This window comes from Erythrolamprus reginae, chromosome 2 (assembly GCF_031021105.1).
Source record: "Erythrolamprus reginae isolate rEryReg1 chromosome 2, rEryReg1.hap1, whole genome shotgun sequence".
In the NCBI taxonomy this organism is placed as follows: Eukaryota; Metazoa; Chordata; class Lepidosauria; order Squamata; family Dipsadidae; genus Erythrolamprus; species Erythrolamprus reginae.
Window position 1 is genome coordinate 188,916,993 of NC_091951.1, and position 25,200 is coordinate 188,942,192.

The 25,200-nt window shown below is 43.5% G+C and overlaps 1 protein-coding gene across 3 annotated transcripts in view; it reads left to right on the forward strand.

The window, feature by feature from the left end:
- The window catches only part of LOC139161563 (sterol O-acyltransferase 2-like), a 54,096-nt gene that overhangs the window by 21,931 nt on the left and 6,965 nt on the right, over positions 1-25,200 (forward strand). For 2 of the 3 annotated variants that reach the window (XM_070740863.1, XM_070740864.1), the window contains 5 exons: positions 533-614; positions 803-848; positions 1,390-1,519; positions 4,830-4,927; positions 24,452-24,550. In XM_070740863.1, coding sequence (XP_070596964.1) covers positions 533-614; positions 803-848; positions 1,390-1,519; positions 4,830-4,927; positions 24,452-24,550 — 455 coding nt within the window. Of the gene's footprint in view, positions 1-532; positions 615-802; positions 849-1,389; positions 1,520-4,829; positions 4,928-12,737; positions 12,922-24,451; positions 24,551-25,200 lie in introns of those variants that run through there. The other variant, XM_070740865.1, reaches the window with a different exon arrangement.

Below are 25,200 nucleotides of genomic sequence, written 5' to 3' on the forward strand. Positions count from 1 at the left end.
TTGAACATGTGGAATAAAAGAGTTCTTTGTTTGTTGCTTTTGTATACCAATAGAGACAGATTGTCAGAAAGCTGAATTCTGCATCGTGTATCACACCTTAACTATAGTGGGTTTTGCAGCTATATCTTGTACATAAGACATATCTTAATGAGAGGACCCATGGTAGCGCAGTGGTTAGAATGCAGTATTGCAGGTTAATTCTGCTGAATGCTAAAAGTTCTATTCTTACCAGCTCAAGCTTGACTTTCCATCCTTCCAAGGTCAATAAAATGGGGACCAAGATTGTTGAGGACAATATGGTGACTGTAAACCACTTAAAGAGAGCTGTAAAGAACTGTTAAGTGATATATGAGTAATATTGCTGCTGCTATTATCATGTATACATAAAGTTCTGCTGAAACAGTGTGCTTGCACTTGAGTACCACATGTCCTCCAGGACAACTATTTCTTCAGTGTACAACACAAATTACTGTCTCTGTATTGGTACTTGTATACTTCCAACTTTTCCTTTGTTTCTTTCTCCCCTCTCCAGGGAATGTAAGCCCTCCTGAATTCTCAACCTACTTATATTTTCTCTTCTGCCCTACTTTGATCTACAGAAAGAGCTATCCAAGGTAACTCCTTGCATATCATCCTTGTGTTTCTGTGTGCCCCCCTCCATTTCTTAGCTATATCAGAAAAAGGGTGGGCAAAACAAGCTTTTAGATCTATGGCCCATGCCCCCAGAGCAATGGTGTAACCAAAGAAAAGGAAACCACTCTGTTATCGCTTCTCAACCCTATCCCTGATCCTTTCCTTATAGAGATCCATACATCCGCTGGAGTTATGTCATCCGAAAACTGATTGAGGTGAGAAAAACACATTAAGTTTCCATTGCCCAATTGGTTTTATCTGGTCTTTCTATGGGTTAGAAATGTGCTTGGGGACTATTGAATTTCCCCCTGAGATTGAGCTAATCTGGAAACCCTTAGTTGGCCACAGTAGTAAATAGCAATAATTATTTAAGAAGCGCTGGGCGACTAAATGCCACCATTTAAATTTCCCTGAGTTCTCTAGTCTTGAGTGAATGAGCTACAACATTTGTCCTGAGTCATCTTTTATGCAAAAAATTCATTTCCCTAACAGATGTTCAATTTAAAACTTTAGATCAATGTGTACATATTTTCAAATATCTCACACAGGGAAAAAAAAAAGGAAAAATGGGTTTGAAAGAGAGCAGAGTTGATGGAAGTTAGAGCCGGTCAGGAAGTGAGTGGCGCATAAATCTATGACAGATTGGCTAAAACTAAACAGAAGAGAGGCTGGTGTGGCTGGCAACCAGTATGCCTTCCCAGAACACTGAGATGTCAGTAGATCACTAATGTAGAGTACTTTCTCTTTGTTCCATAGTTCCTGGCGTGTATATATATTTTGAATTTGCTTTTGAAATACTACTTCATCCCTCGCTTCGGCAACATGCACAAACAGCCGTTCAACATCAAAATCCAGCTGCTTGCCATCTTTGATTTAGTTCTACCCGGTATGTCAAAACAATTATGATTTCATATTGCTGTAATAGGATTATGCGATCAGGCTGATTTGTAACATTTTAGAGAAAATGAAGAGAGATGTACTACAGGTAATTCTCAATGTAGAACCATTTATTTAGGGACCTTCAAAGTTACAGCAGAAGTGAAAAAAAATTATAAACATGTATGTATGTATGTATGTATGTATGTATGTATTTATTTATTTATTTATTTATTTATTTATCAAGCATATATATGCTAATAAATAAAAGTATAAACATGATTTTAAATATATGAAAAGGATATGAATAAAACAGACATTAGGACAGCGACGATAGGCACATTGGTGCGCTTATGCATGCTCTTTAAATGTCTCTTAGGATTGGGGTGAGGTTGTCAGTAGACAGGTTAATGTTTTGGGGTTAGGGGAAGAAACCAGAGTCAAGTAGTGCATCCCAGGCATTGACTACTCATTTTTGTAGCCATTTTTTCTGCAAACAAGTTTACAGGGTTTACCTTAAGTTTGTATCTGTTGTTTGTTCATAAATTGTTGTGGTTGAAGTTGAAGTAGTCATTGACAGGTAGGACATTGTAGCAGATAATTTTGTATACTACACTTAGGTGGGATTAAAGAAAGCAAAGTTCTAAGTTTTCTAAGCACAAAATTTCAAGTCTGATGGCATAATGTATTTTATAGTGCGTAGATGAATGGACAACTGCTCTTGTAAAATATCTCTGTACTCTCTCAATTGTATTAATGTCTTATATGTAGGGCAGGTTTCAGACAGATGAGCTGTATTCAAGAATTGGTCTAGCAAATGTTTTGTATGCTCTAGTTAGTAGTACAATATTACCAGAGAAAAAGCCATGCAAGTTTAAGTTAACAACTCTTAGTCTTTTGGGCAATGTTGTTACAGTGGGCTCTGGCACTTCGATCTTTAAAAATGAGTACTCCAAGTCCTAGTTAAAGTGTGGGTCATCAATAAGATCATGTCCATCTAGCTTGTATTTTATGTTCTGATTGTTTTTTTGCCAGTGTGTAAGAGAGAGCATTTGTAGGTTGAGAATTGAAGTTGCCACTTGTTTGACCAATCTGACAAATAGTCAAGGTCTTTTTGGAGGATGGTAGCATTGTTGGTGGTGTTAAATAGTTTTACATTGTCAGCAAAGAGAAAGCAGTTGCTTTTAATATGATTGCAAAGGTCATTTATGTAAAGTATGAAGAATGTTAGTCCTAAGATGCTGTCTTGGGGAACTCCACTGTTAATAGGTAAGATAGAGTGCTTCCTATTTTGATAGGATTTCCTATTTTGACCACTTGTTGCCTGTTTGACAGGAAGGCAGCTATCCATTTAGGTAGGAGTCCAGAAATGCCATAACATTTTAAGTTTTAGAGATAGTTGGTTGTGTACTACTGAATCAAAGGCTTTATAGAAGTCTATGTAAATTTCATCTATTGTTTTGCCCTGATTGAATTGGAGAGTCCAAATATTTTTGCAGTGTAGTAGTTGCAGATTACAGGATAATTTTTAACTGAAACCCAATTGTTTTTTGGACAGGTTGTTTGGTTTTAGGTGGAGGGTAATCAATTGGTTACTAGTTGATTCCATGATTTTGAGGGTGAGGGTTTTTTTTCCATCATTTTGCATCATAAAGAGATTGGTCTGTAATTTTCAATTAGGCTGGGGTCATCCTTTTTGAAGATTGGGATGACCATGGCTAGTGACCATTGGTTGGGCAAGAACTGATTCTGAAAAATGTTTCACAAATAATGCTTAGAAGTTCTGCTAATGCCTTGGAAAGCTTTTTTAAGAAATAGGCACATAGTCCATTAGGTCCAATAGAGATAATTTTAGATTGCGTAGTGCCTTTTCAACATTGTCTTTTGTAAAATCAATATGTATTAGATCATTGTAATTCTTGTAATTATTTGTGATATGACTGGGAAATATTGAGTATGAGTTGTTGCTGTTTACAAAGATTAAGCCAAATAATATGTTAAAGAGATTGGCTTTAATGGTTTTATTATTACAGTTTTTGATGTGATAATTGGTACATTAAATCTTTATTTGGTAGCATAAGTTTTTGCTGTGGCTTTTAAAGTTAGGTACATAGTTAGTTTGGGTTTTTTTTGCTAAAGTGATTTTTTTAATTGGAGCTTCTTAATTGATATGGGTAATTTGTTTTTTGTTTTTTGGTTATTAGTGGTACATATCGTTTGATGATTCTTTTAACTTTGAGTAAAAATAATGTTATGATGGTCTTCAGTAGTATTATTGCCAATAAATAGACTTTGCCAATCAAGAGATGACAGTTCGTTGTCTATGAGATCATAGTTGGCTTTTTTAAAGTTATAACTGGGCATCCCATCATTATGATGACTTTTATCAGGTTGTATGTTGTTATTGTGGTTGCAGTGTTCTGGGGTCATGTGATTACCTTTTGCATCCTTCTACCAGCAAAATCAATGGGGAATCCAGCTTCACTCAACCACTGTGTTACTAACTTAAAATTTAATTTAATTTAGTTTAGTTTAATTTAGTTTAGTTTAGTTTAGTTTAGTTTAGTTTAGTTTAATTTAATTTAATTTAATTTAATTTAATTTAATTTAATTTAATTTAATTTAATTTAATTTAATTTAATTTAATTTAATTTAATTTAATTTAATTTAATTTAATTTAATTTAATTTAATTTAATTTAATTTAATTTAATTTAATTTAATTTAATTTAATTTAATTTAATTTAATTTAATTTAATTTAATTTAATTTAATTTAATTTAATTTAATTTAATTTAATTTAATTTAATTTAATTTAATTTAATTTAATTTAATTTAATTTAATTTAATTTAATTTAATTTAATTTAATTTAATTTAATTTAATTTAATTTAATTTAATTTAATTTAATTTAATTTAATTTAATTTAATTTAATTTAATTTAATTTAATTTAATTTAATTTAATTTAATTTAATTTAATTTAATTTAATTTAATTTAATTTAATTTAATTTAATTTAATTTAATTTAATTTATAATTTCATCCTATGACCCCCAATACCTTGGGACTCAGGTGCAATCCCAAAACATCTGGAGCACCATTTCAGCACCATCAGCATTGACAAAACCTCTGTCAATCAATTGCAAAAGGCAGCTTTGCTTGGACCAACCATGACCTGATGATTAGGAATCTCAACAGATATTCCACTAGGATACTAACCTAAAACTCTAACTTGATTTGCAGTTGTCTGTCTTAAATTTGTAACAATAATTGAGTTTTTAAAATTGGGAAGAACTGATGTATTTCTTTACCTCTCTCATTCAGGGATAACTATTCTACTCATGATCTTCTATTTCCTTCTGGACTGCTGGCAAAACATGTTTGCAGAGATCCTGCGCTTTGCAGACCGTTGTTTCTACAAGGTGATGACAAGGGCTGGGGAAGGTTGCAAGAAAGATATGGGGAGTCATTCCTCATGGATATACTTGATTGTTGGTCCATTAGCCATGAAGAACAGTTTGAAAAAATTGGGAAAGAGTTCTGAGAGGTTATGGCTCTGAAAGAAAAGTAAATTTCAAGTTGCTAAAACAACAGCGGTAGGGAAAGCAAGTAGGATGCTTGGCTGCATAGCTAGAGGTATAACAAGCAGGAAGAGGGAGATTATGATCCCGCTATATAGAGTGCTGGTGAGACCACATTGGGAATACTGTGTTCAGTTCTGTAGACTTCACCTACAAAAAGATATTGACAAAACTGATCGGGTCCAAAGACGGGCTACAAGAATGGTGGAAGGTATTAAGCATAAAACGTATCAGGAAAGACTTAATGAACTCAATCTGCATAGTCTTGAGGACAGAAGGAAAAGGGGGGACATGATTGAAACATTTAAATATGTTAAAGGGTCTACGGAGAGGGGTGGCATACAAATTTAATTAATTAATTAATTAATAATAATAATAATAATAATAATAATAATAATAATAATAATAATAATAATAATGTTCTGAAAGACTCAATGTCTGAACTCAACCTTTTCAGACCCCCCTTGACCCTCCCCGACCATATGATATTTCATTCATGCCCTCTCAATGATTGAAATAAAAGTTTTCATGCCCCCCTTAACCCTACAACCGTTGATCTCACCTGTTCCCTAACACCCTCTATATCTCCTTGCTCTCCCACACCTGACAGCAGCCACTTATTTTTTAAAAAAAAGTTTTTAAAAAAATTTTCTACACACATCCAATATTATATCACCATACCTAAAACATAATAATATATTTCAACACATATTCATTGCTTTGGATTTGATATATACTATTAATATTCATATCTGCCAGTCTGAACTTTCATTATCTCCTCACTCACCCCTTCTTTTTTTATTATTAATTTATTATTAGTTTTAATTACAATATAAGACTCACACAACATAAAACAAGTGTTTTGTGAATTGTGCCTACCACCAGACAAACATTCATACCTCACCACCAATCGGGGGTGTTTATTGTATAAACCATTTTAACCCAAGAGCAAAATATCTATTTACATATTATAAAGTGATTCCAATTTGTTTCTTGTAGCTTGGTCTCGGATTCTACTCGATATGTATCGTCTTACCTTCTCCCATCGTCCCATCAGTTGCCGCAATTCAGTTTCATTAACCAAATTCATCTTTTTATCCATAATCTCAAATTGAATGTGGTCCACCATGTACTGGTACCAATTTTGCATTGTCCATTCTCCACTGCAACTGGAAGGAGAGTCCAACATGGGTAATTCACCAATCTTATTGGTAGAGACTGAGTTAATTTAAATATTTAAATATGAGGTAGTCACCGCCCCTTAGCAGCCCCCAATACCTCAGTTTTTAAAAACTCAGTCTTACTGTAGACACTGTTGAGTTTGCTTCTCTGATGAAGCGTTAAATAATAATAATAATAATAATAATAATAATAATAATAATAATATTTATTAATTTTTCTGTTATTTCTTCCTTTTCTATTTACAGGTGCTGTGAATCAGGAAGAGGGTTTCAAGGGGTCTCTGCCCTCCGCGGGCAGAATCACCCCCACCGTTACTCTCCTCGGGCTTCCCTTCCCTCAGAGGGTACCATGCCTAACGAGGAGCACCTCAGCCTAGGGTCCCCGACCTCAGTGGTCATACCCGGCTGTCAGCTGAAGGTGAGGGGGTCCGCCCCCCTCACTGGGAAGCTTGGACTGCAGAATTTCCACGGAGGACTGCAGGATTTCCGCGGAGAAATGAAGGCGGCTTGATTTGGCGCTGGGCCAGCGCCTCTCAGCTGTTCGGTGGCTACTGATTGAAGCCGCCGCCGCCGCCGTTGCCGAAAAGCCGTTCGCAGAGCCGGGAAGCCACTTGGATCGGCTGGCTCTAGAAAGCGAATTGTGTGGGGGGGGCATCACTTACTGGAAGCGCCCTGAGTTGGCGAGGGCGGCAAAAAAGAGCGGGAACGCCATTTTGGGGCAACGGATGCCCGCGCCCGCCCTGTTTAGGCGGGTATAAGGTTGCTCTCCGCCCAATCACTGGGCGCGACCAACCTGTCAAACACAGGCGTAGGCTCTGAGGTGCCAAAACGCCATTTTGAGTGCATTTGCTCAGTGACAGCTATATCTGTCAGCGTGTTTCAGCTTCTGTTAATAATAGAACAACTGTTAACCGTGAGTAATGGAGGATAAAACCTTGGAGAAGGCATCTTCCCCCAGTGGGTTGCCTCAGGATAAAGGCAAGGGGAAGTCAAAAGAGAAATCTAAGGCCCCAGCCTCTTCTTCATTTAAGGAGGCAGAGAGGCGCATTAAAGCATTGGAGCAGAGACTGGAGGCAGCCCTCTTAACTCCTAGAACCACCTCTCCCTTATTGCAGGCAAGGGATCCACCAGCCCAATGTAATTTGAGACCATCAGAGACTGTATCAGAGAGAGAGTGGTCTCCAGAGAGGCAGTACTTCATGCCTCAGGTGGTTCCTCCAACTGGGCCTCAGCAACAGAGACCAGGGTCTGCCAGCCACTCAGTAAGGAGTGCACCATCTGCCACCTTTACACCCACTGCGGCTGGGTTGCGTGTGCTACCTGATACCTGGCAGCAGATGTCCCCTGCCTTGCAAGGCCTCATCTCTGATGCTTACTCACAAGGGATGGCTGTGGGGGTGCAACAAATGGTCCAACACCCCCGCTCTGCACAGCCCAAGAACCTGTGGGCTGCACCGCCCCCCTCAGGTATGGGGTCCTGGATGGAGGAGCCGTCCCCCCTGGAGGACACTGAAAAAGAATACGACTTTTCAGATGATGAATCAGCTCCAGATCCTCCTGTGACAGCTGGACTCTTTAAGGCTCCTCTTTTCAAAATTCTGCTACACAAAGCTAAACAGGTGGCAGATTTACCGGGTCCCACCAAGGCTTCCGAGGCCTCAGAGCACCCTAAGCCTTCAGCAGTGCTTTTCAAAGAGCCCCAACCCGAGACTGAACATGTGCCATCCTCGGATATATTTAGACAGAGCATCAAACGCCCATGGCAACAGCCTGCAGCAGCTCAAGGTCCTTCAGTCATCGAAAGGAAGTTTTATACCTTGGATGATGACATGGAGAAGCTGCTAGAATTTCCGCCCATCGATCAGCCTGTAATGACCTTGATCTCTAAGGCCTTAGTACCATCTGAAACCGGCGATAGCTTGAAACCGGAGGATAGAAAGGCGGAAATTTTATTAAGAAAATCCCATCATATGGCAAGCTGGGCGTTTAGGGCAGCGACCGCAGCTTCATTTTTCAATAGGGCCTCCATAATGTGGTTACAGGAGGTACAGGCCCGCCTAGGTCCAGAAGAAGGTCGCTTACGTCAGGACCTCAGTAAATTATTGGCAGCTGCGGAGTTTTCAGCAGATGCAACTCTCCATGCCGCAAAGTTTTCAGCTAGAGGGATGGCGGCGTCACTTGCATCCAGACACCTCCTTTGGCTGAGGAGCTGGCCAGCGGACCTGAAGTCCAAATGGAACCTGGCATCATCTCCATACCAAGGGGAGAAACTTTTTGGAGAAGCCTTGGACCCTGTCCTCATTGAGGATAAGGACAAACGTAAGACCCTCCCCAGAGCATACCGACGCCAAGAGCGTAGGCCCAATCCTTACGCTCGCCGTCAGCCATTTCGTTGGGACCCTTCTTCCTCGGCTGGACAGAGCAATAGGTCATACACTCAAAATCAGTATGGCCAACCCGCTTTTAGAGGGGACCGAGCGGCCTTTCAGGATAGGCCCAGAGGATACCAGCAGTCTCGGCGTCCTTTTAGAGGGAACCAACGGGGCTTCAGGCGCACAAAATGACTTGGCTCCATTACAGCCCATAGGAGGCAAACTTCAACGCTTCAGTGCCTCCTGGAGGATTACCTCCACCGACAAATGGGCAAGGGCCACAATATCACGAGGACTGCGCCTGGAGTTCTTGCAGCCCCCGCCAAACCGGTTTGTCACCTGTCCGCTAACGCGAGACCCACTCAAAAGGCGTCATCTACAACTGGAGATAACACACCTTCTCAAAATACAAGCGATAGAGAAGGTGCCCGAACATGCCAAGGGCACGGGATTCTATTCCGTTGTGTTCCTAGTGCCGAAGTCTTCGGGGGGGGGGGGGTGGTTCAGGATGATCTTAAACCTGAAACTCCTGAACACCTTCATTCTGTATCGCAGATTTCGCATGCACTCCCTACAATCGATTTTGGCCTCTGTTCGGCACAACGATTTTCTCGCCTCTATCGACCTCAAAGAGGCTTACCTGCATGTTCCGGTTTGGCCAGCACATCGTCGTTACCTCAGGTTTTGTCTCAATGGGGTCCACTACCAGTACCGTGCCATGCCGTTCGGCCTGTCTTCGGCACCCCGTACATTTATGAAGCTGATGGACATTCTGACAGCACATCTAAGGGCCCAGTCCATAAGGGTTATGGCGTACTTGGACGACATAATCGTTATGTCCAAGTCTATGAGCCAAGCGCAACACCATCTGGCGCTCACACGGGAAACTCTGGAGAGGCATGGGTACACGGTCAACGTGGAGAAGAGCCATCTTCATCCTACCACATCAATCCAACATCTGGGCTCCATCATAGACACCACAAAAGACACGGTTTCCCTAACACCAGAGAGGGTACTCAATATCCGGAGATTGGTATCCGGCCTTCGAAGACAAAGGCAGACACTGTTGGCAACGTTGTCCAAGGTACTAGGGACTATGGTCTCATCCATAGGGATTGTGCCATGGGCTCGCCATCACATGAGGGGCCTCCAATGGTTTCTCCTTCCGGCCCAGAGGGACAAGGTGAGTCACTCGCACCGAAAGGTGAGGCTCCCAGCTTCAGTTAAACAGTCGCTGGCATGGTGGTTGTCCCCAGCTTTGATCCAGGGTTCTCCTCTTCACAGCCACGAGCGTGTGATTATCACAACAGACGCGAGCTTGTCGGGCTGGGGCGCCCATATGGGGCCTCATATAGCTCAGGGACTGTGGTCTCAGGAGGACTTAACCCAGGTCAATATCAACGTTCTCGAACTCAGAGCGGTTTTCTTAGCCCTTCAGGCTTTCGCTCCCTGGGTTCAGGACAGGCATGTCCTGGTTCTGACGGACAACGTGGCCACAAAAGCCCACCTGAACCATCAAGGAGGTACGAGATCTCATCGACTCATGGCTCAAGCCACGGACCTCTTCGATTGGGCCGAATCTCATCTAGCCTCTCTGACGGCGGAGCATATTGCCGGGACCAGCAATGTGCAGGCGGACTGGATGAGCAGGTCCACTCTGGATCCTTCAGAGTGGCAACTGGACCCGGCACTCTTGAAACAGATAGTGCTACGATTTGGCCTTCCATTGGTGGACCTCTTCGCAACCCCAGCAAACGCCCAATTGCAGAGGTTTTTCTCCCGGTTTCCGACGCCAGGGGCAGAAAAGGTCAATGCCCTATGGTCACCATGGGTTACTGTATGCCTTCCCCCCGACGTGTCTCATTCAAAGGATATTAGACAAGATAATTCGGGAGGGGGCGGAGATAATAATGGTAGCTCCCTATTGGCCGAGATGGCCTTGGTTTGCAGACCTAGTAGCCCTGTCAGTGTCTCCCCTGTGGAGGATTCCAGATCCCGAGGTAGTGTTAATTCAGGGGTCAGTTTGCCATCCGGAACCTCAGTGGTTCAAACTGACCGCCTGGCACTTGAAAGGGCGGGTCTGAGACAGCAAGCCTTGCCAGACGAGGTTATATCCACCATACAGGCAGCACGTCGCCCATCAACGGTAAGACTCTACCAGGCCACATGGGCGGCCTTCTGTAGGTTTTGTTCGAACCACCACCTTAATCCGGGGGAGGCTTCGGTTGTGTCAATCTTACGATTCCTACAGTCAGGGGTAGAGAAAGGGTTAGCCCCAAATACATTAAAAAGACATTTAGCTGCCTTGGCGACCATCATCCGAGTACCCCACGCTCGATCCCTGGCACACGATCCTTGGATTAGGGATTTTATTAAGGGCTCGATTAACACCCACGCGCCTCCAGTACACAAATTCCCGACGTGGGACCTTTCCCTGGTACTCAAGGCGTTGACAGCCCCTCCTTTCGAGCCGATGAGGACGATTCCAGTACGATTGCTCTCCTTAAAAACTGCCTTTTTAGTGGCAATTACGTCGGCACGCCGAGTGTCGGAGCTGTCGGCCCTGTCTACGCGTGCAGATTTGTGTGTATTCCATCCTGATCGGGTGGTTTTGAGGTTAGACCCCACATTTATTCCCAAGGTTAACTCTGGGTTTCACAGGGCTCAGGAATTAGTGTTGCCAGACTTTTGCACACATGGACAGCACCCTCTTGAGCTGAGATGGCACAAGGTAGATGTTCGGAGGGCCTTGAAAATCTACATCAGATGGACTGGACATTTCAGGAAATCTGAGCGGCTGTTTGTGTCCTTTGGTCAGCAGTATCAGCTAGATCCATCAGTCGCTGGCTGAGGGATTGTATTGAGGAAGCTTACAAAGCTCGGTCTCAAGTACCACCGACCGGGGTAACAGCGCATTCCACTAGAAGTGCAGCCACTTCGGTGGCTTGGAGGACTCAGGCGTCCATAGAGGACATTTGCAGGGCGGCTACGTGGGCGTATCCTACCACCTTTATACGCCATTACAAACTGGACTCAGTAGCTTCGGCGGAAGCTTCGTTTGGGAGACGGGTTTTGCAGCAAGGGTGTTCAACTCCTGCGACCGTAGCTCAGCCTTTTCCCTCCCATGGGCAGTAATCTTTGGCATATCCCATGTTGGACTCTCCTTCCAGTTGCAGTGGAGAAGAACTGTTGTACATATCTGAACGGTCTTCTCGATGCACTGGAAGGAGAGTCCAAACCCACCCGGCATGGTTGTTTCGCTAGGTCGCCGGAGTTTGGAGGTTCAAGTTACACAGTTATGAGGTTATATGGTTATTGTTCAATAAACAGGTTATCCTTAAACTGGCTTCGTTTTTAAAACTGAGGTATTGGGGGCTGCTAAGGGGCGGTGACTACCTCATATTTAAATATTTAAATTAACTCAGTCTCTACCAATAAGATTGGTGAATTACCCATGTTGGACTCTCCTTCCAGTGCATCGAGAAGACCGTTCAGGTATGTACAACGGTTCTTTTGTCGCACCCTTCCAACCCAAGACTATGAGTACTTTCTATCGCTGCTTGTTTTATTTCCCTAAATTCTCCCATCTCATTACTTTTGACTAATACTGCCATTTCCTTAGAAATTATCCATTGTATATTTAACATCCTATTAATATCCTCTTGCACTTTTTGCCAAAAATTCTGCACTACTGGGCATTCCCAAAACATATGCATAAACACTCCTTTATCTTGGCACCCATGCCAACAAATACCCTTAATATTCTGCTGAAAGTATGCAAGTTGAATGAGTGTATAATACCACATGTAATATTTTCCTTCTCATTTCCCTAACTCTTGTATTCTTAGTTTTCCTTATATTCTCTACTATATTTTTCATCTCTTGCGCCTCTACTTGTATCTCATTTTGCCACCATTTAGTCAATCCTTGGATCACATCCCCGTCTGACTGCACTAACATCTTATATATATTACTTGCTTGCACCTTGGTACCCTCACTTTTTTCTCTTATTATTTTCTCTAACTCTATCGCCTCCCTAAATAGTGCTTCTTTATTCTCCCCTTCATTCAGATATTTACATATTGTATTTGTTTGTAGCCACCTTCCCTTACCCAACCACCATTCTATACGATTTCTACTTGGCCTCCCAAAGAGTATTATCTTTGGGTGTCCTGGGACCTGGCTGTGATCTTTGGCGTCTTGGAATTCTGCAACTGTTCAACATTAAGTTCCGGTTCCGGGTGAGCAGTGAGGAGCATGGTGGGTCCGCTGCTCCTCTGAAACGATGGGGAATCGTCAGAAAATGGGTCAAACCGGGCTCGAGATGGTCGGAGATGGGCCAGAGTCCACTGGCCACTTTGTCCCCCTCCTTTTTTGATCCCGAGGGTTGGGAATGTTCCCGCCTGTTGGGGGGGGTCGCCGAGAGAGACCACGGCAAGAAAGGTGGCCAGCTGAGATGCGGAGATGGCGGCAGCAGCAGCGGCGTCTGGCGTTTGGCGGAGCCTCGCAGAGGATACAGCCTTCTGCGAGATGCAGCCTTCTGCGAGATGCAGCCCTGCTCGAGAGAGGAGAGGATGGAGGAACACCGAGTCACTACTGGAGGGGTGTTGAGGTGCCAAGGAAGAGCTGACAGAGAGTGCGGCACCAGAGGAACATCTGGCCAGCGCGGAGAATGGCGGCGGGACCGAACAGAAGTCGGAGGCTCGCGGCGCCGGCGGGGAGGTGATGAGGTGATGTGAGGAATCGTGGGGAGCACAGGGAGTCGAGTCCTCGTTGAGATGGATCCCCAACCCGACTCCGGAGGTGAGAGGTCCGGTGTCGAGATGGTGGAAGTCAGCCGTAACACCAACAGAGGAACGAGGACATGTAGGGGCAATTTATTTAGCCCCCTCCCGTATGGCACCAGTGGGTGAGAGCTACTGGGGGCCAAGGGGAGTCAAAAAACAAAAACTGAGCATTATTATCAACTCCCTTCCCCCCTCCCCCCCTTCCTTCCCTTCCCCTCCTTTCCCTCTTAACCTTAATCTGTGATCTGTATGTATCATCGCTGAAGGACTGTGCCCCTTGCGGGCTGTCGATGAATTGAAGAGCTATGCCCCCTTGTGGACTGATTTAAAAAGACACTTAGAAGAGAGAAATTAAGATCAAGACTTTTTAAATTAGACTAAGATCTAAGACCTCTGAAGACCAGAAGAACATTATTCCCGGATTGACTGATTACTGATGATTGAAGAATATTTTAAGATCTGATTTATTCCATTTTGTCTATTCCATCAACAAAATCAATTTATATCAATTTATAATTTTAGCCTATATAATTTTAGCCTATATTTTATATTTATATTTTAATGTTTTAGTGTTTTTAGACTGTTATTAACTACTATTTTATATTGTTATTAATTTAATTGATTTTTAACGTAATTGGGGTCTAAAGTAATGGATGACTGGGATAATCAAAATTGGGGTTATGAATGGAATGATTGGTATGATTGGATGGGTGGGGGTGGGGGGGTTATGGTATGGATGAATTTATTGATAGTAGTGTGAATGATGGGTTTGGCCCACCTGACGCTCGGGAGGCGGGAGAGGAAGGGGCGCCGATCTCTGGGGGGACAGGGGGTCGGAATATTCCTGTGTTGCTGGGGAGAGGCAGATATGGCGGGGGCCACAGAGTTAGCCGTTCCAGGGGAACGAGGGATCGTTGCTTAATAACGGTCCCTTGTTCTGGCTCTGTGAGCCCAATCTTGGGTACTGGTGGTGAGTGTAACTCTGGCCCTGGGCTCAGGTTGCTGCTGCTGAATGCCAGGTCAGTGGTAAATAAAGCTCTCCTCATCCGGGATTTGATCCTGGATGAGGAGGCCGACCTGGCATGCATTACTGAAACCTGGCTGGGCCCAGAGGGAGGTGTTCCTCTCTCTGAAATTTGCCCAGCCGGGTTTCAGATATGGCATCAACCTCGACCCCAGGGAAGGGGGGGAGGAGTGGCCATTGTAGCCAGGGAGAGCATTTGCCTGCGTAGACTCATTGCTCCGGAAATTGCGGGTTGCGAATCTCTCTTGATGAAGTTGGACTTAGGGGTTCAGGTGGGCTTATTTCTCATGTACCTGCCTCCCAGCTGCGTGTCAAAAGCCCTGCCTGTGCTACTCGAGGAGGTAGCCGGGTTGGCGGTGGAGTTCCCCGGACTCATTGTCTTGGGGGACTTCAACCTGCCGTCACTCGGCGAAACCTCTGGGTTGGCACAGGAGTTCATGGCCACCATGACAGCCGTGGACCTGACTCAAGTAGTACAGGGTCCAACTCACGAGGGAGGGCACGCACCTGACATGGTATTCCTTTCCGAGCAACTGAGTAATGGTCTGAGACTAAGGGGCTTAGAAGCATTGCCTTTGTCATGGTCAGACCATTTTCTACTACGGCTTGACTTCCTGGCTCCAATCCTCCCCCGCAGGGAGGCGGAACCAATGAAGATGTTCCACCCCAGACGCCTGATGGACCCAGAGGGCTTTCAGACGGCGCTTGGGGTTATCCCAGAGGCACTCGTACACAGTTTGGCGGAGTCTCTTGCGGAGGCCTGGAACACGGCTGCTGCAGAGGCTCTCGACCGGATTGCGCCTTTGCGACCTCTCCGAGGCGTTAGACCCCGTAGAGCCCCATGGTTCAACGAGGAGCTCCGGGAGTTGAAACGCCAAAAGAGACGTCTAGAGAAGCGATGGAGGAAGAGTAGGTCTGAATCCGATCGAACACTTGTAAGAGCTTTTATTAAGACTTACAAAGTGGTGCTCAAGGCGGCAAGATGCGCGTACCATGCCGCCTTGATTGCATCAGCGGAATCCTGCCCGGCCGCTCTGTTTAGGGTGACCTGCTCCCTTCTTAATCAGGGGGGAGTTGGGGAGCCCTTGCAGAGTAGTGCCGAGGATTTTAACACGTTTTTCGCTGATAAAGTCGCTCGGATTCGGGCCGACCTCGACTCCAATTGTAAAACAGAGTCGACTGACAACGAGTCAGTCGAGGTGACTGGGGCACGTACTTGTCCACCTGTCTGGGAAGAGTTTGATCTGGTGACACCTGATGAAGTGGACAAGGCCATTGGAGCTGTGAGTTCCGCCACCTGTTTACTGGATCCGTGTCCCTCCTGGTTGGTTTCGGCCAGCAGAGAGGTGACACGGAGCTGGGCCCAGGAGATTACCAACGCTTCCTTGGGGAGGGGAGTTTTTCCATCACTCTATAAAGAAGCGCTTGTGCGCCCCCTCCTCAAGAAGCCCTCCCTGGACCCAGCTGTGCTTAATAACTATCGTCCAGTCTCCAACCTTCCCTTTATGGGGAAGGTTGTTGAGAAGGTGGTGGCACTCCAGCTCCAGCGGTCCTTGGAAGAAGCTGATTATCTAGGTCCCCGGCAGTCGGGTTTCAGGCCCGGTTACAGCACGGAAACCGCTTTGGTCGCGTTGATGGATGATCTCTGGCGGGCCCGGGACAGGGGTTTATCCTCTGTCCTGGTGCTCCTTGACCTCTCAGCGGCTTTCGATACCATCGACCATGGTATCCTTCTGCACCGGCTGGAGGGGCTGGGGGTGGGAGGCACTGTTCTTCAGTGGTTCTCCTCCTACCTCTCTGGCCGGACGCAGTCGGTGTTAGTGGGGTGACAGAGGTCGACTCCTAGGTCTCTCCCTTGTGGGGTGCCTCAGGGGTCGGTCCTCTCCCCCCTGCTATTTAACATCCACATGAAACCGCTGGGTGAGATCATCCAAGGACATGGGGTGAGGTATCATCAATATGCGGATGATACCCAGCTTTACATCTCCACCCCATGCCCAGTCAATGAAGCGGTGGAAGTGATGTGCCGGTGCCTGGAGGCTGTTGGGGCCTGGATGGGTGTCAACAGACTCAAGCTCAACCCGGATAAGACGGAGTGGCTGTGGGTTTTGCCTCCCAAGGACAATTCCATCTGTCCGTCCATTACCCTGGGGGGGGAATTATTGACCCCCTCAGAGAGGGTCCGCAACTTGGGCGTCCTCCTCGATCCACAGCTCACATTAGAACAACATCTTTCAGCTGTGGCGAGGGGGGCGTTTGCCCAGGTTCGCCTGGTGCACCAGTTGCGGCCCTACCTGGACCGGGACTCATTGCTCACAGTCACTCATGCCCTCATCACCTCGAGGTTCGACTACTGTAATGCTCTCTACATGGGGCTACCTTTGAAAAGTGTTCGGAAACTTCAGATCGTGCAAAATGCAGCTGCGAGAGCAGTCATTGGCCTATCTAGGTATGCCCATGTTTCACCATCACTCCGCAGTCTGCATTGGCTGCCGATCAATTTCCGGTCACAATTCAAAGTGTTGGTTATGACCTTTAAAGCCCTTCATGGCATCGGACCAGAATATCTCCGAGACCGCCTCCTGCCGCACGAATCCCAGCGACCGATTAGGTCCCACAGAGTGGGCCTTCTCCGGGTCCCGTCAACTAAACAATGTCGGTTGGCGGGCCCCAGGGGAAGAGCCTTCTCTGTGGCGGCACCGGCCCTCTGGAACCAACTCCCCCCGGAGATTAGAACTGCCCCTACTCTTCCTGCCTTCCGTAAACTCCTTAAAACCCACCTTTGCCGTCAGGCATGGGGGAACTGAAACATCTCCCCCTGGGCACATTTAATTTATGCATGGTATGTCTGTGTGTATGTCTGTTAGCATATGGGGTTTTTAAATATTTAAATATTTTAAATTTGTCTGATTGCTTATGATTTGTTTCTACATGTTGTGAGCCGCCCCGAGTCTTCGGAGAGGGGCGGCATACAAATCTAAGTAATAAAATAAATAAATAAAATCCTTATCATATAACTGTTCTATCTTAATTATCCCTCTTCCCTTCAACTCTCCTATAATCCTATTTAGATTTATTTCGTTATCTCTATTTATTACATATAGTGATGACAGTTTTGATTTATATACAGTAGTCCCTCGCTATACCGCACTTCACCTACTGCGGCTTCACTTCATCGCGGGTTTCTGAGGAAGTCGATCGGCAGATTTAAACAGCCCACCGAACTCGATCGGCAGGTTTTTTTAAAAACAAATATATCTAAAATTGTAAATACTGTATTTAAATACTGTATCTAAAATAAATACTGTGTGGGAAGGGTTTATAAACACTTAAAACAATGAAAACTTACCAAACAATTACAATATAAATACTTAAATAAGTACTATCAGTCGATAAATTCCCTATCGCGGATTTCACCTATCGCGGCCAGGTCTGGAACGTAACACCAGCGATAGGTGAGGGACTACTGTAATCCTATTTTCCCCTGCCATTTTTCCAAATTTCCATAGTCCCTTTCATGGGACCTATTAATTTATCTAATAGGTCCTATTCCACCTTATAAAAATTAATTCTCTATTCTTCATCCCACTTATCTGTTTTTCCAATTTCACCCATTTATTTTTGAATAATTGCAGCTCCATTAATCTTTAAATTTGAAATGCTTCTCTAAACAACTCCAAACAAGGAATTCCTCATGCACCCTTTTTTTCATTCACTTTTAACCACTTTTTCCTTATTCTTGGTCTCTTATCTTCTTCAACCCAATAATGTTTCTCCATGTTAGCCTATAAATCACCTCCTCGATTTTTGCTGGGTTTCTCAATAACCAAATTCCCAAATATTTAATTTTCTTTAATCTTATCTTCAACCCTGATTCTTTCCTAATTTCTATCTGTTCTCTCAGATCTGTATTTGAACACATAATCTCTGATTTTTCCATATTGACCGACAATCCCGATTCCTGTTTAAACTCTTGCAAAATATTTCTTATGCCTTTAATCATCTCCATCGGGGTCTGGGTCAATATAATTGCATCATCTGCAAATAGGTTTAGTTTCATTTCTAATTCCCCTATTTTATATCCTACCCAAATATTATCTTGTCTTATCTTATTAGCTAGTGTCTCTATTGCTATTACAAATAACATTGGAGATAAAGGGCATCCCTGCTTGGTGCCATTTTGAATTTTAATTCTCTGTGTTCTTTGTCCATTCACCCTTATATACGCTTCATTCCCGTTATAAATCACTTTTATAATTCCACAAAATTTGTCCCCCATATTTAATTATATAGTTTGTATAAATAGCTATGGTTAACTTTATCAAAAGCTTTATGCACATCTAATTTCAAAATTCCCAATTTCCTCTTAGTAACGGTAGCATGGTGCATCACATTTATTACATTTCTAATTGGTTCACTTATCTTCCTACCCTTCACAAATCCATATTGATCCTCTTCAATTATTTTTGGTAGAATATTTTTGAGTCTGTTTGCCAAGATCTTCATAAATATTTTATCATCTTGATTTGCCAAACTAATAGGATGGTAGGATGCAGGCTCTCTTAAATCTCGATCAATCTTCGGGATGGTAACAATATCTGAAGTCTTCCATGTCTGCAGGATATATAAGTTTTATAAAATTCTCCTGTAAACCCATCAGGGCCCGGTGCTTTGCATTGTTTTAACCCTTTAATTACTCTAACAATTTCATCTTGTGTAATTTCTGCATTCAATATTTGTTTATCTTCTTCACTTACTATTTTCCCACTGTTAAGGACTCCTATATTTACCTGCTCCTCTTTATACAAATCCTCATAATATTTTCTCATTATCTTCTCTAGCTGCTCTTTATTATATCTAATCTCTCCACTAAGGTCTTTCCGTGCTAATATACATGATTTTTCTTTCCTCTTCTTCAAATATCTTGCCATTTGTTGCATTGATTTTGTCCCCCAGCTCAATATTTTTTGTCACATCGTCATTCTCATCTTATTCCATTGGATCTCATCATACACCATCAATTGTTTCCTTTTCAACTTCAATAGAATATTCCAATCCCTACTCTTAGTTAATCTCAGCTGCTCCTGTTTCAAATCTATTTCCCTTATCTTCCTTTCCCTTTCTCTACCCCACCTCTTTCTGATATCTACTTCCATACATATACATTGTCTCCTCATATAAGCCTTACATGCATCCCAAACAATTGATTGTTTAATATCACCTACATCATTAATTCTAAAATATTCACATAACTCTGTCTGCAATTTATCTTTATCTTGTTCACTAGAAGTTACAACTGCATTATATCTCCAAATTCTTTGATTACATTCCTGACCTATTTCCAATTCTGCTAGTAGTGGGGCATGATCTGACAACCAAATACTTTTTATATCTACTTTTTAAACTTGTATATTGCCCACCCTGTTCATTAATATATAGTCAATGCAACTAAATGTATGATATCTTGCTGAATACTAAGTGCCTCTATTTGGTATATCTGCATGGAGATCCACCATATTAAGTCTATTTAAATGTAACATCCAACTATTTCCGATCCCATTTGTTAATTGAATATTGAAATCTCCTGCCAAAAACGTTGTGCCCTCCATAAAGTTATCCAACTTCCTCTTTGTATTTATTATAAATTGTTTTGTTTTTGCATTCGAGACATAAGTGCCACCAGTGTCAATTTCTTTTGATTAATTTTCCCTTTAACAAACAACCACCTCCCTTCTCTATCTTTCTGCACTCCAACCTCTTTAACCCTGCTGTTCTGTTAGGGTCTGTGAGACCCAAAATCAAAGTTTGAGATCCTGTAAAAAAATTTCCCTGCATATCTGAAACTTGAAATTTCATGACTTTTCATCATTTCAGGAGTTCTCTCTATGAGAATTTTTTTTGGGGGGTGGGGGTTTTCTTTCTTGCTGAAAAAAAAGTCACACTTGTACTGTTCCCGGGTCACCCTGACCCGGATCGAAAACTCTTCATTTGAAGTGCTTATGTTTGGTCAATTTGAAAGCTTTTTTGACTTGGAAAGTAGTCTGAACATTTCTGCATACAATGATATGAAAATTGAACTGAAAATAATTATGCATATTGCTTTATTTTGATTATAAATGGCAGGAGCCCCCCAGTTTTGTGAATTTTTCTTCAATTTATAGATAGTTTAGCTTGCAAAATGTGTTCAATTTTACTAAAGTTGGTGTGGGATTGGTAGTTTGAACACTTCTAAATATAAGAAAAATATAAATGAACTGAAAGAAACGATTCTTATTGGTTTTTTTAAATCAGAAATAAGCCGCCCCCCCCCCTCCCTGGCTGCTTGCAAACATTTTCACTTTTTTCTGAAATTCTTGTCAATTTATATTTTCTTAGGCTACAAATCTCTACGGAATTTCCCCCCAAAAGTTTTGATATACTAAAATGACCATTCCTGATCATAAGAAAAATAGAAATGAACAGAAAAAAATGATTATTATTTGTTTATTTTGGTCACAAAAGGCCCCTCCCCCATTTTTTCAGTATTTTGTGTCAGTTTATTTTTTTAGGCTACAAATCTCTAAGGAATTTCCCCCAAAAACTTTTGATATACTAAATTGAAATTCCTGATCATAAGAAAAATAGAAATGATATGAAAAAAATGGATGCTTATGGGTTTATTTTCGAATATAAGACCATATTGTCTTATACTCGAGTATAAGCCTACTCAAGTATAAGCCTATTTGAGTATAAGCATGGGGGCCCATTTATGAGCAAAATAAACCAATAAGCATCATATAATTATGTTCAGAAATGTTCAGGCTACCAATCCCACACTAGCTTTAGTAAAATAGAATGCATTTTGCAAGCAAAACTATCTATAAATTGAAAAGAAATTCACAAAATCGGGGGTGCACGCATTTTATCAGCAAAATAAACTAATAAGCATTAATTTTTTCATTTCAATTTTCCTTTCAATGTGCGCAGAAATGTTCAAACTTGTTTCCAAGTGAAAAAAGCTTTCAAAAAGACCAAATATAAGTACCTAAAATGATCAATTTGTGGTCCGGGTCAAATAGGGAGTTTTTCTGAACAGCACAGCAGGGTTAAATAGAACCCTCTAATGCAGTGGTCCCCAAACTACGGCCCGGGGGCTGGATGCGGCCCGCTGAGGCAATTTATCCAGCCCACGGCAGCACACGAGATTTTACATGGAGCCGGGTGTTGGAATTGGGGGTGGGGAGCGACGAAACTGTGAGGCCGGCTAAAGTTTTTCTTTTTTTGAATGGCGAAGGTTTTTCTTATTCTGAATGTTGCGTGTGCGTGTGGACTCCCCATCCCCTTGTGGGCTGGCAGGGGGATGGGGGCGGAGAGGCCACAACCGAGAGGCTCAGCACCCGCCCATCCACGGCGGGCGGGGGCAGCTGCAGCTCCCTTTCCTTCTCCCACCCGCAGCCATTGCTGCAGGTTCCTTGGGTGGGAGCTGCCACTCCCTCTGGGCAGCCCAGCCAAGGGGCCTTAGAAAGTGCAGAGATTATTAGAAAGTGGCAGAACCCACCCGATGAACTTGCGGCGACTGCTGCTGGCTTGGCTGGAGACGACAGAGGTGGGTGAAAGAAAGAGCCGCGGCTGTCCCGCACGCTGCGAATGTGCTGGTGTTGAGCCTCACTGCTCCACGCCAGGCGGGCTGGTTGGTGGATGGGGCGGGGATGCCACAACTGAGATGCTCAGCACCTGCCCATCCACGGCGGGGGGGGGGCGGCTGCAGCCATGGTTCCCTTTCCTTCTCCCACCTATATCTAGTGCCATTGGCTGTCACTGCAGGTTCCTCGGGTGGGAGCTGCCACTCCCCTCTGGGCAGCCCAGCCAGGCGGCTGTAGAAAGTGCAGAGATTATTGCACTTTCTACGGGCGCCTGGCTGAGCTGCCCGGAGGGAAGTGACAGATCCCACCTGAGGAACCCGTAGCAACTGCTGCCAGCTTGGCTGGAGGCGCCGGCGGTAGACATAGGCAGTGGGAGAAGGGAGACGTGGCGGCCCCTGCCCATGCCCATTGCGGATGTGCCGGTGCCATGCCTCCCTGCCCCCGACCTCAGCAGAGAGGTAAGGAAGAAAGAGAGAACAAGAGAGAGAGAGAAAGAGAGTGTGTGAGAGAGAGAGATCAACAGACAGAGAGCGAGATAGAAAGAAAGGAGAGAGAAAGTGAGAAAAAGAGAGAGCAAGAGAGAGGGTAGAGAAATAGAGATAGCAAGAGAGAGAACAAGAAAGAGAAGGAAAGCAAAGAAAGAAAGAGTGAGAGAGAGAGAAAATCAAGTGAGAGGGACAGAGAGAAAGACAGAAAGAGAGATAGAGAAAGAAAGAGAGAGAGGGACAGAGAGAGAAAAAGAAAGGGACAGATAAAGAGGGAGAGAGGGATAGATAGAGTGAGTGAGTGAGTGAGAGAGAGAAAGAAAGAAATCAAGAGAGAGAGAGAAAGAAAGAGATAGAAAGAAAGAAAGAAAGAAAGAGAGAGAAAGAGGGACAGAGAAAGAAAGCAAGAAAGAGGGAGAGAAAGAAAGAGGGAGATAGAGAGATAGAGAGAAAGAAAGAGGGAGAGATAGAAAGAGAATGAGTGAGAGAGAAAGAAAGAGAGAGAAAGAGGGACAGAGAAAGAAAGCAAGAGAGAGGGAGGGAGGGAGAGAGAGAGAAAGAAAGAGGGAGAGATAGAAAGAGAATGAGTGAGAGAGAAAGAAAGTAAGAGAAAGAAAGAGGGACAGAGAGAAAGAGAGAGAAAGAAAGGAATAGAGAGGGAGAGAGAAAGGAAGAGGGAGAGATACAAAGAAAGTGAGTGAGAGAGAGAAAGAAAGAGAGAGAGAGAGAGAGAAAAAAAGGAGAGGAAGGAAGAGAGAGAGAAAGAAAGAGAAAACTCGGCAAGGAGTTGGGGACTTGCTCCACTTCACCTCCTCCTGCTCCCTCAAGGCGACGGCATTAAGAAAACCGCAGGGTTTTTTTATAGTCCGGCCCTCCAACAGTCTGAGGGACAGTGAACTGGCCCCCTGTGTAAAAAGTTTGGGGACCACTGCTCTAATGAATAAGAATCACCGTACCTCTACTATTTTGCGTTCCTCGAGATTCATATACCCATTTCCAATTTCTATCATTAACTAATTTATCCCTTCCTCCCCGTCTTTTATGTGTTTCTGTCAAAATCATAATATCCACCTTGTTTTGCTTAGCCATCCTCAATATCCTGTAACATTTCAAATCTGATCCCAAACCATTCACATTTAAAACCATTATAGTACACTCACTCATAATAAACAAGAATAACCCCTTTCCCCCCTAAGTGCCTCCCCTGTGCTCCCCTCATCAAGAAGGGAAAGGACAAGAAAAACCCTTGTCCAGTCATGAGGCACTTCTACTGATTACGTTCCCACTCACTCACCCCTTCTCACTTCCTCTCCCATCTAATTTCTTACTCTTTCCCTCCACCTTCCTCTCCAGATTTATTTTAGGTAATACCTCCTTGTTCATTTTTGTCATCTGGATTATCAGTGTTACTTCCAATACCACCCTTTTCCTTTATTCTTATTTCCTTTTCTAACAAAATTTCTTCTCTAACCAACCATAAAATTTCACCCATATTTTATAATATTCAGAATCTTCTTTATCTTTCTCATTGTCAGTCTATTCATTTCTGCACAGTACAATATTTTATTCAGAACTTCTTCTTCCATCAGTATCACATTTAATTTCCATTTTTTGAGCATATGCTATCTGGGCAGCTGCCACTGCATGTACAACTAAGTAGGTTTCTTCTTTGAGCCACTTACCTGCCTGATTGGCAGTTGCAATTTCCCATTGGTTTCCCCACCGATTTAATGATGGAAATTCTAATCCCAATTGTTTTTGTAACTCAAGGACTGCCTCTACACAGATAATCTAGAGAGGATTGTCTCTTTGCTTCCCAAAATACAGGATGTTCCAGTTTCAAGTCTAGAATTTCTGTGATTTTCATGCTCTTCATTTCATTCTCCCTGCCTAGGATTGGTGGAATTCCACATCATTCTCTACATTCTTTCGGTCATGGAATGCGATTGTACACGATTGGCTGTACATCTATATTTATCAAGATGTTCTATGGGTAGGTAAGGCTGTAATGGACTATGAGAATAATCTTTGGTGGCAGGAGAACTGCAGTCTGGGCAATGGTCAAGGGGAGATGTCTCAACTCAGAGCAGGGACGGGGTAGAATAACATCTCAGCAGTTATTCTCCAGTTCAGAAAATAAAGGCTGGGAATCGGGGAAGTGCTTTCCGACTTGCAAGATTCTATTTCTGTATCCTTATAATAAATGTACTAATATTGGTTTGCTGCAGTGGTGGGATTCAAACATTTTTTACTACTGGTTCTGTGGACATGGCTTGGCTTGGTGGGCATGGCAGGGGAAGGATCGGTAGTGAAATCTACATATCTTTCCCACCAGTTTAGAAGCACCCACTTTGCTCACACAGGTGCCCCCGTCGCTTGTGCTTTTTCACCCTTTGTGCATGCGCAGAAGGTTTTGCGCATGTGCGGAGGGTTAACAACATGAAAATGGTGAAGACCAGGTGGGTGGGCAGAGCCTCACACTGCCACCATTATTTGTTCTCTGAACCACCCATAGCTACCACTACTGGTATGCTTGGACCAGACCGAACCGTTAGAACTTCAGCCCTGGAAAGGATACTGTAAAAATCTATATTCCCACCCCACTCCAGGGGAAGGTTACTGCAAAATCCTCATTTCCTCCCA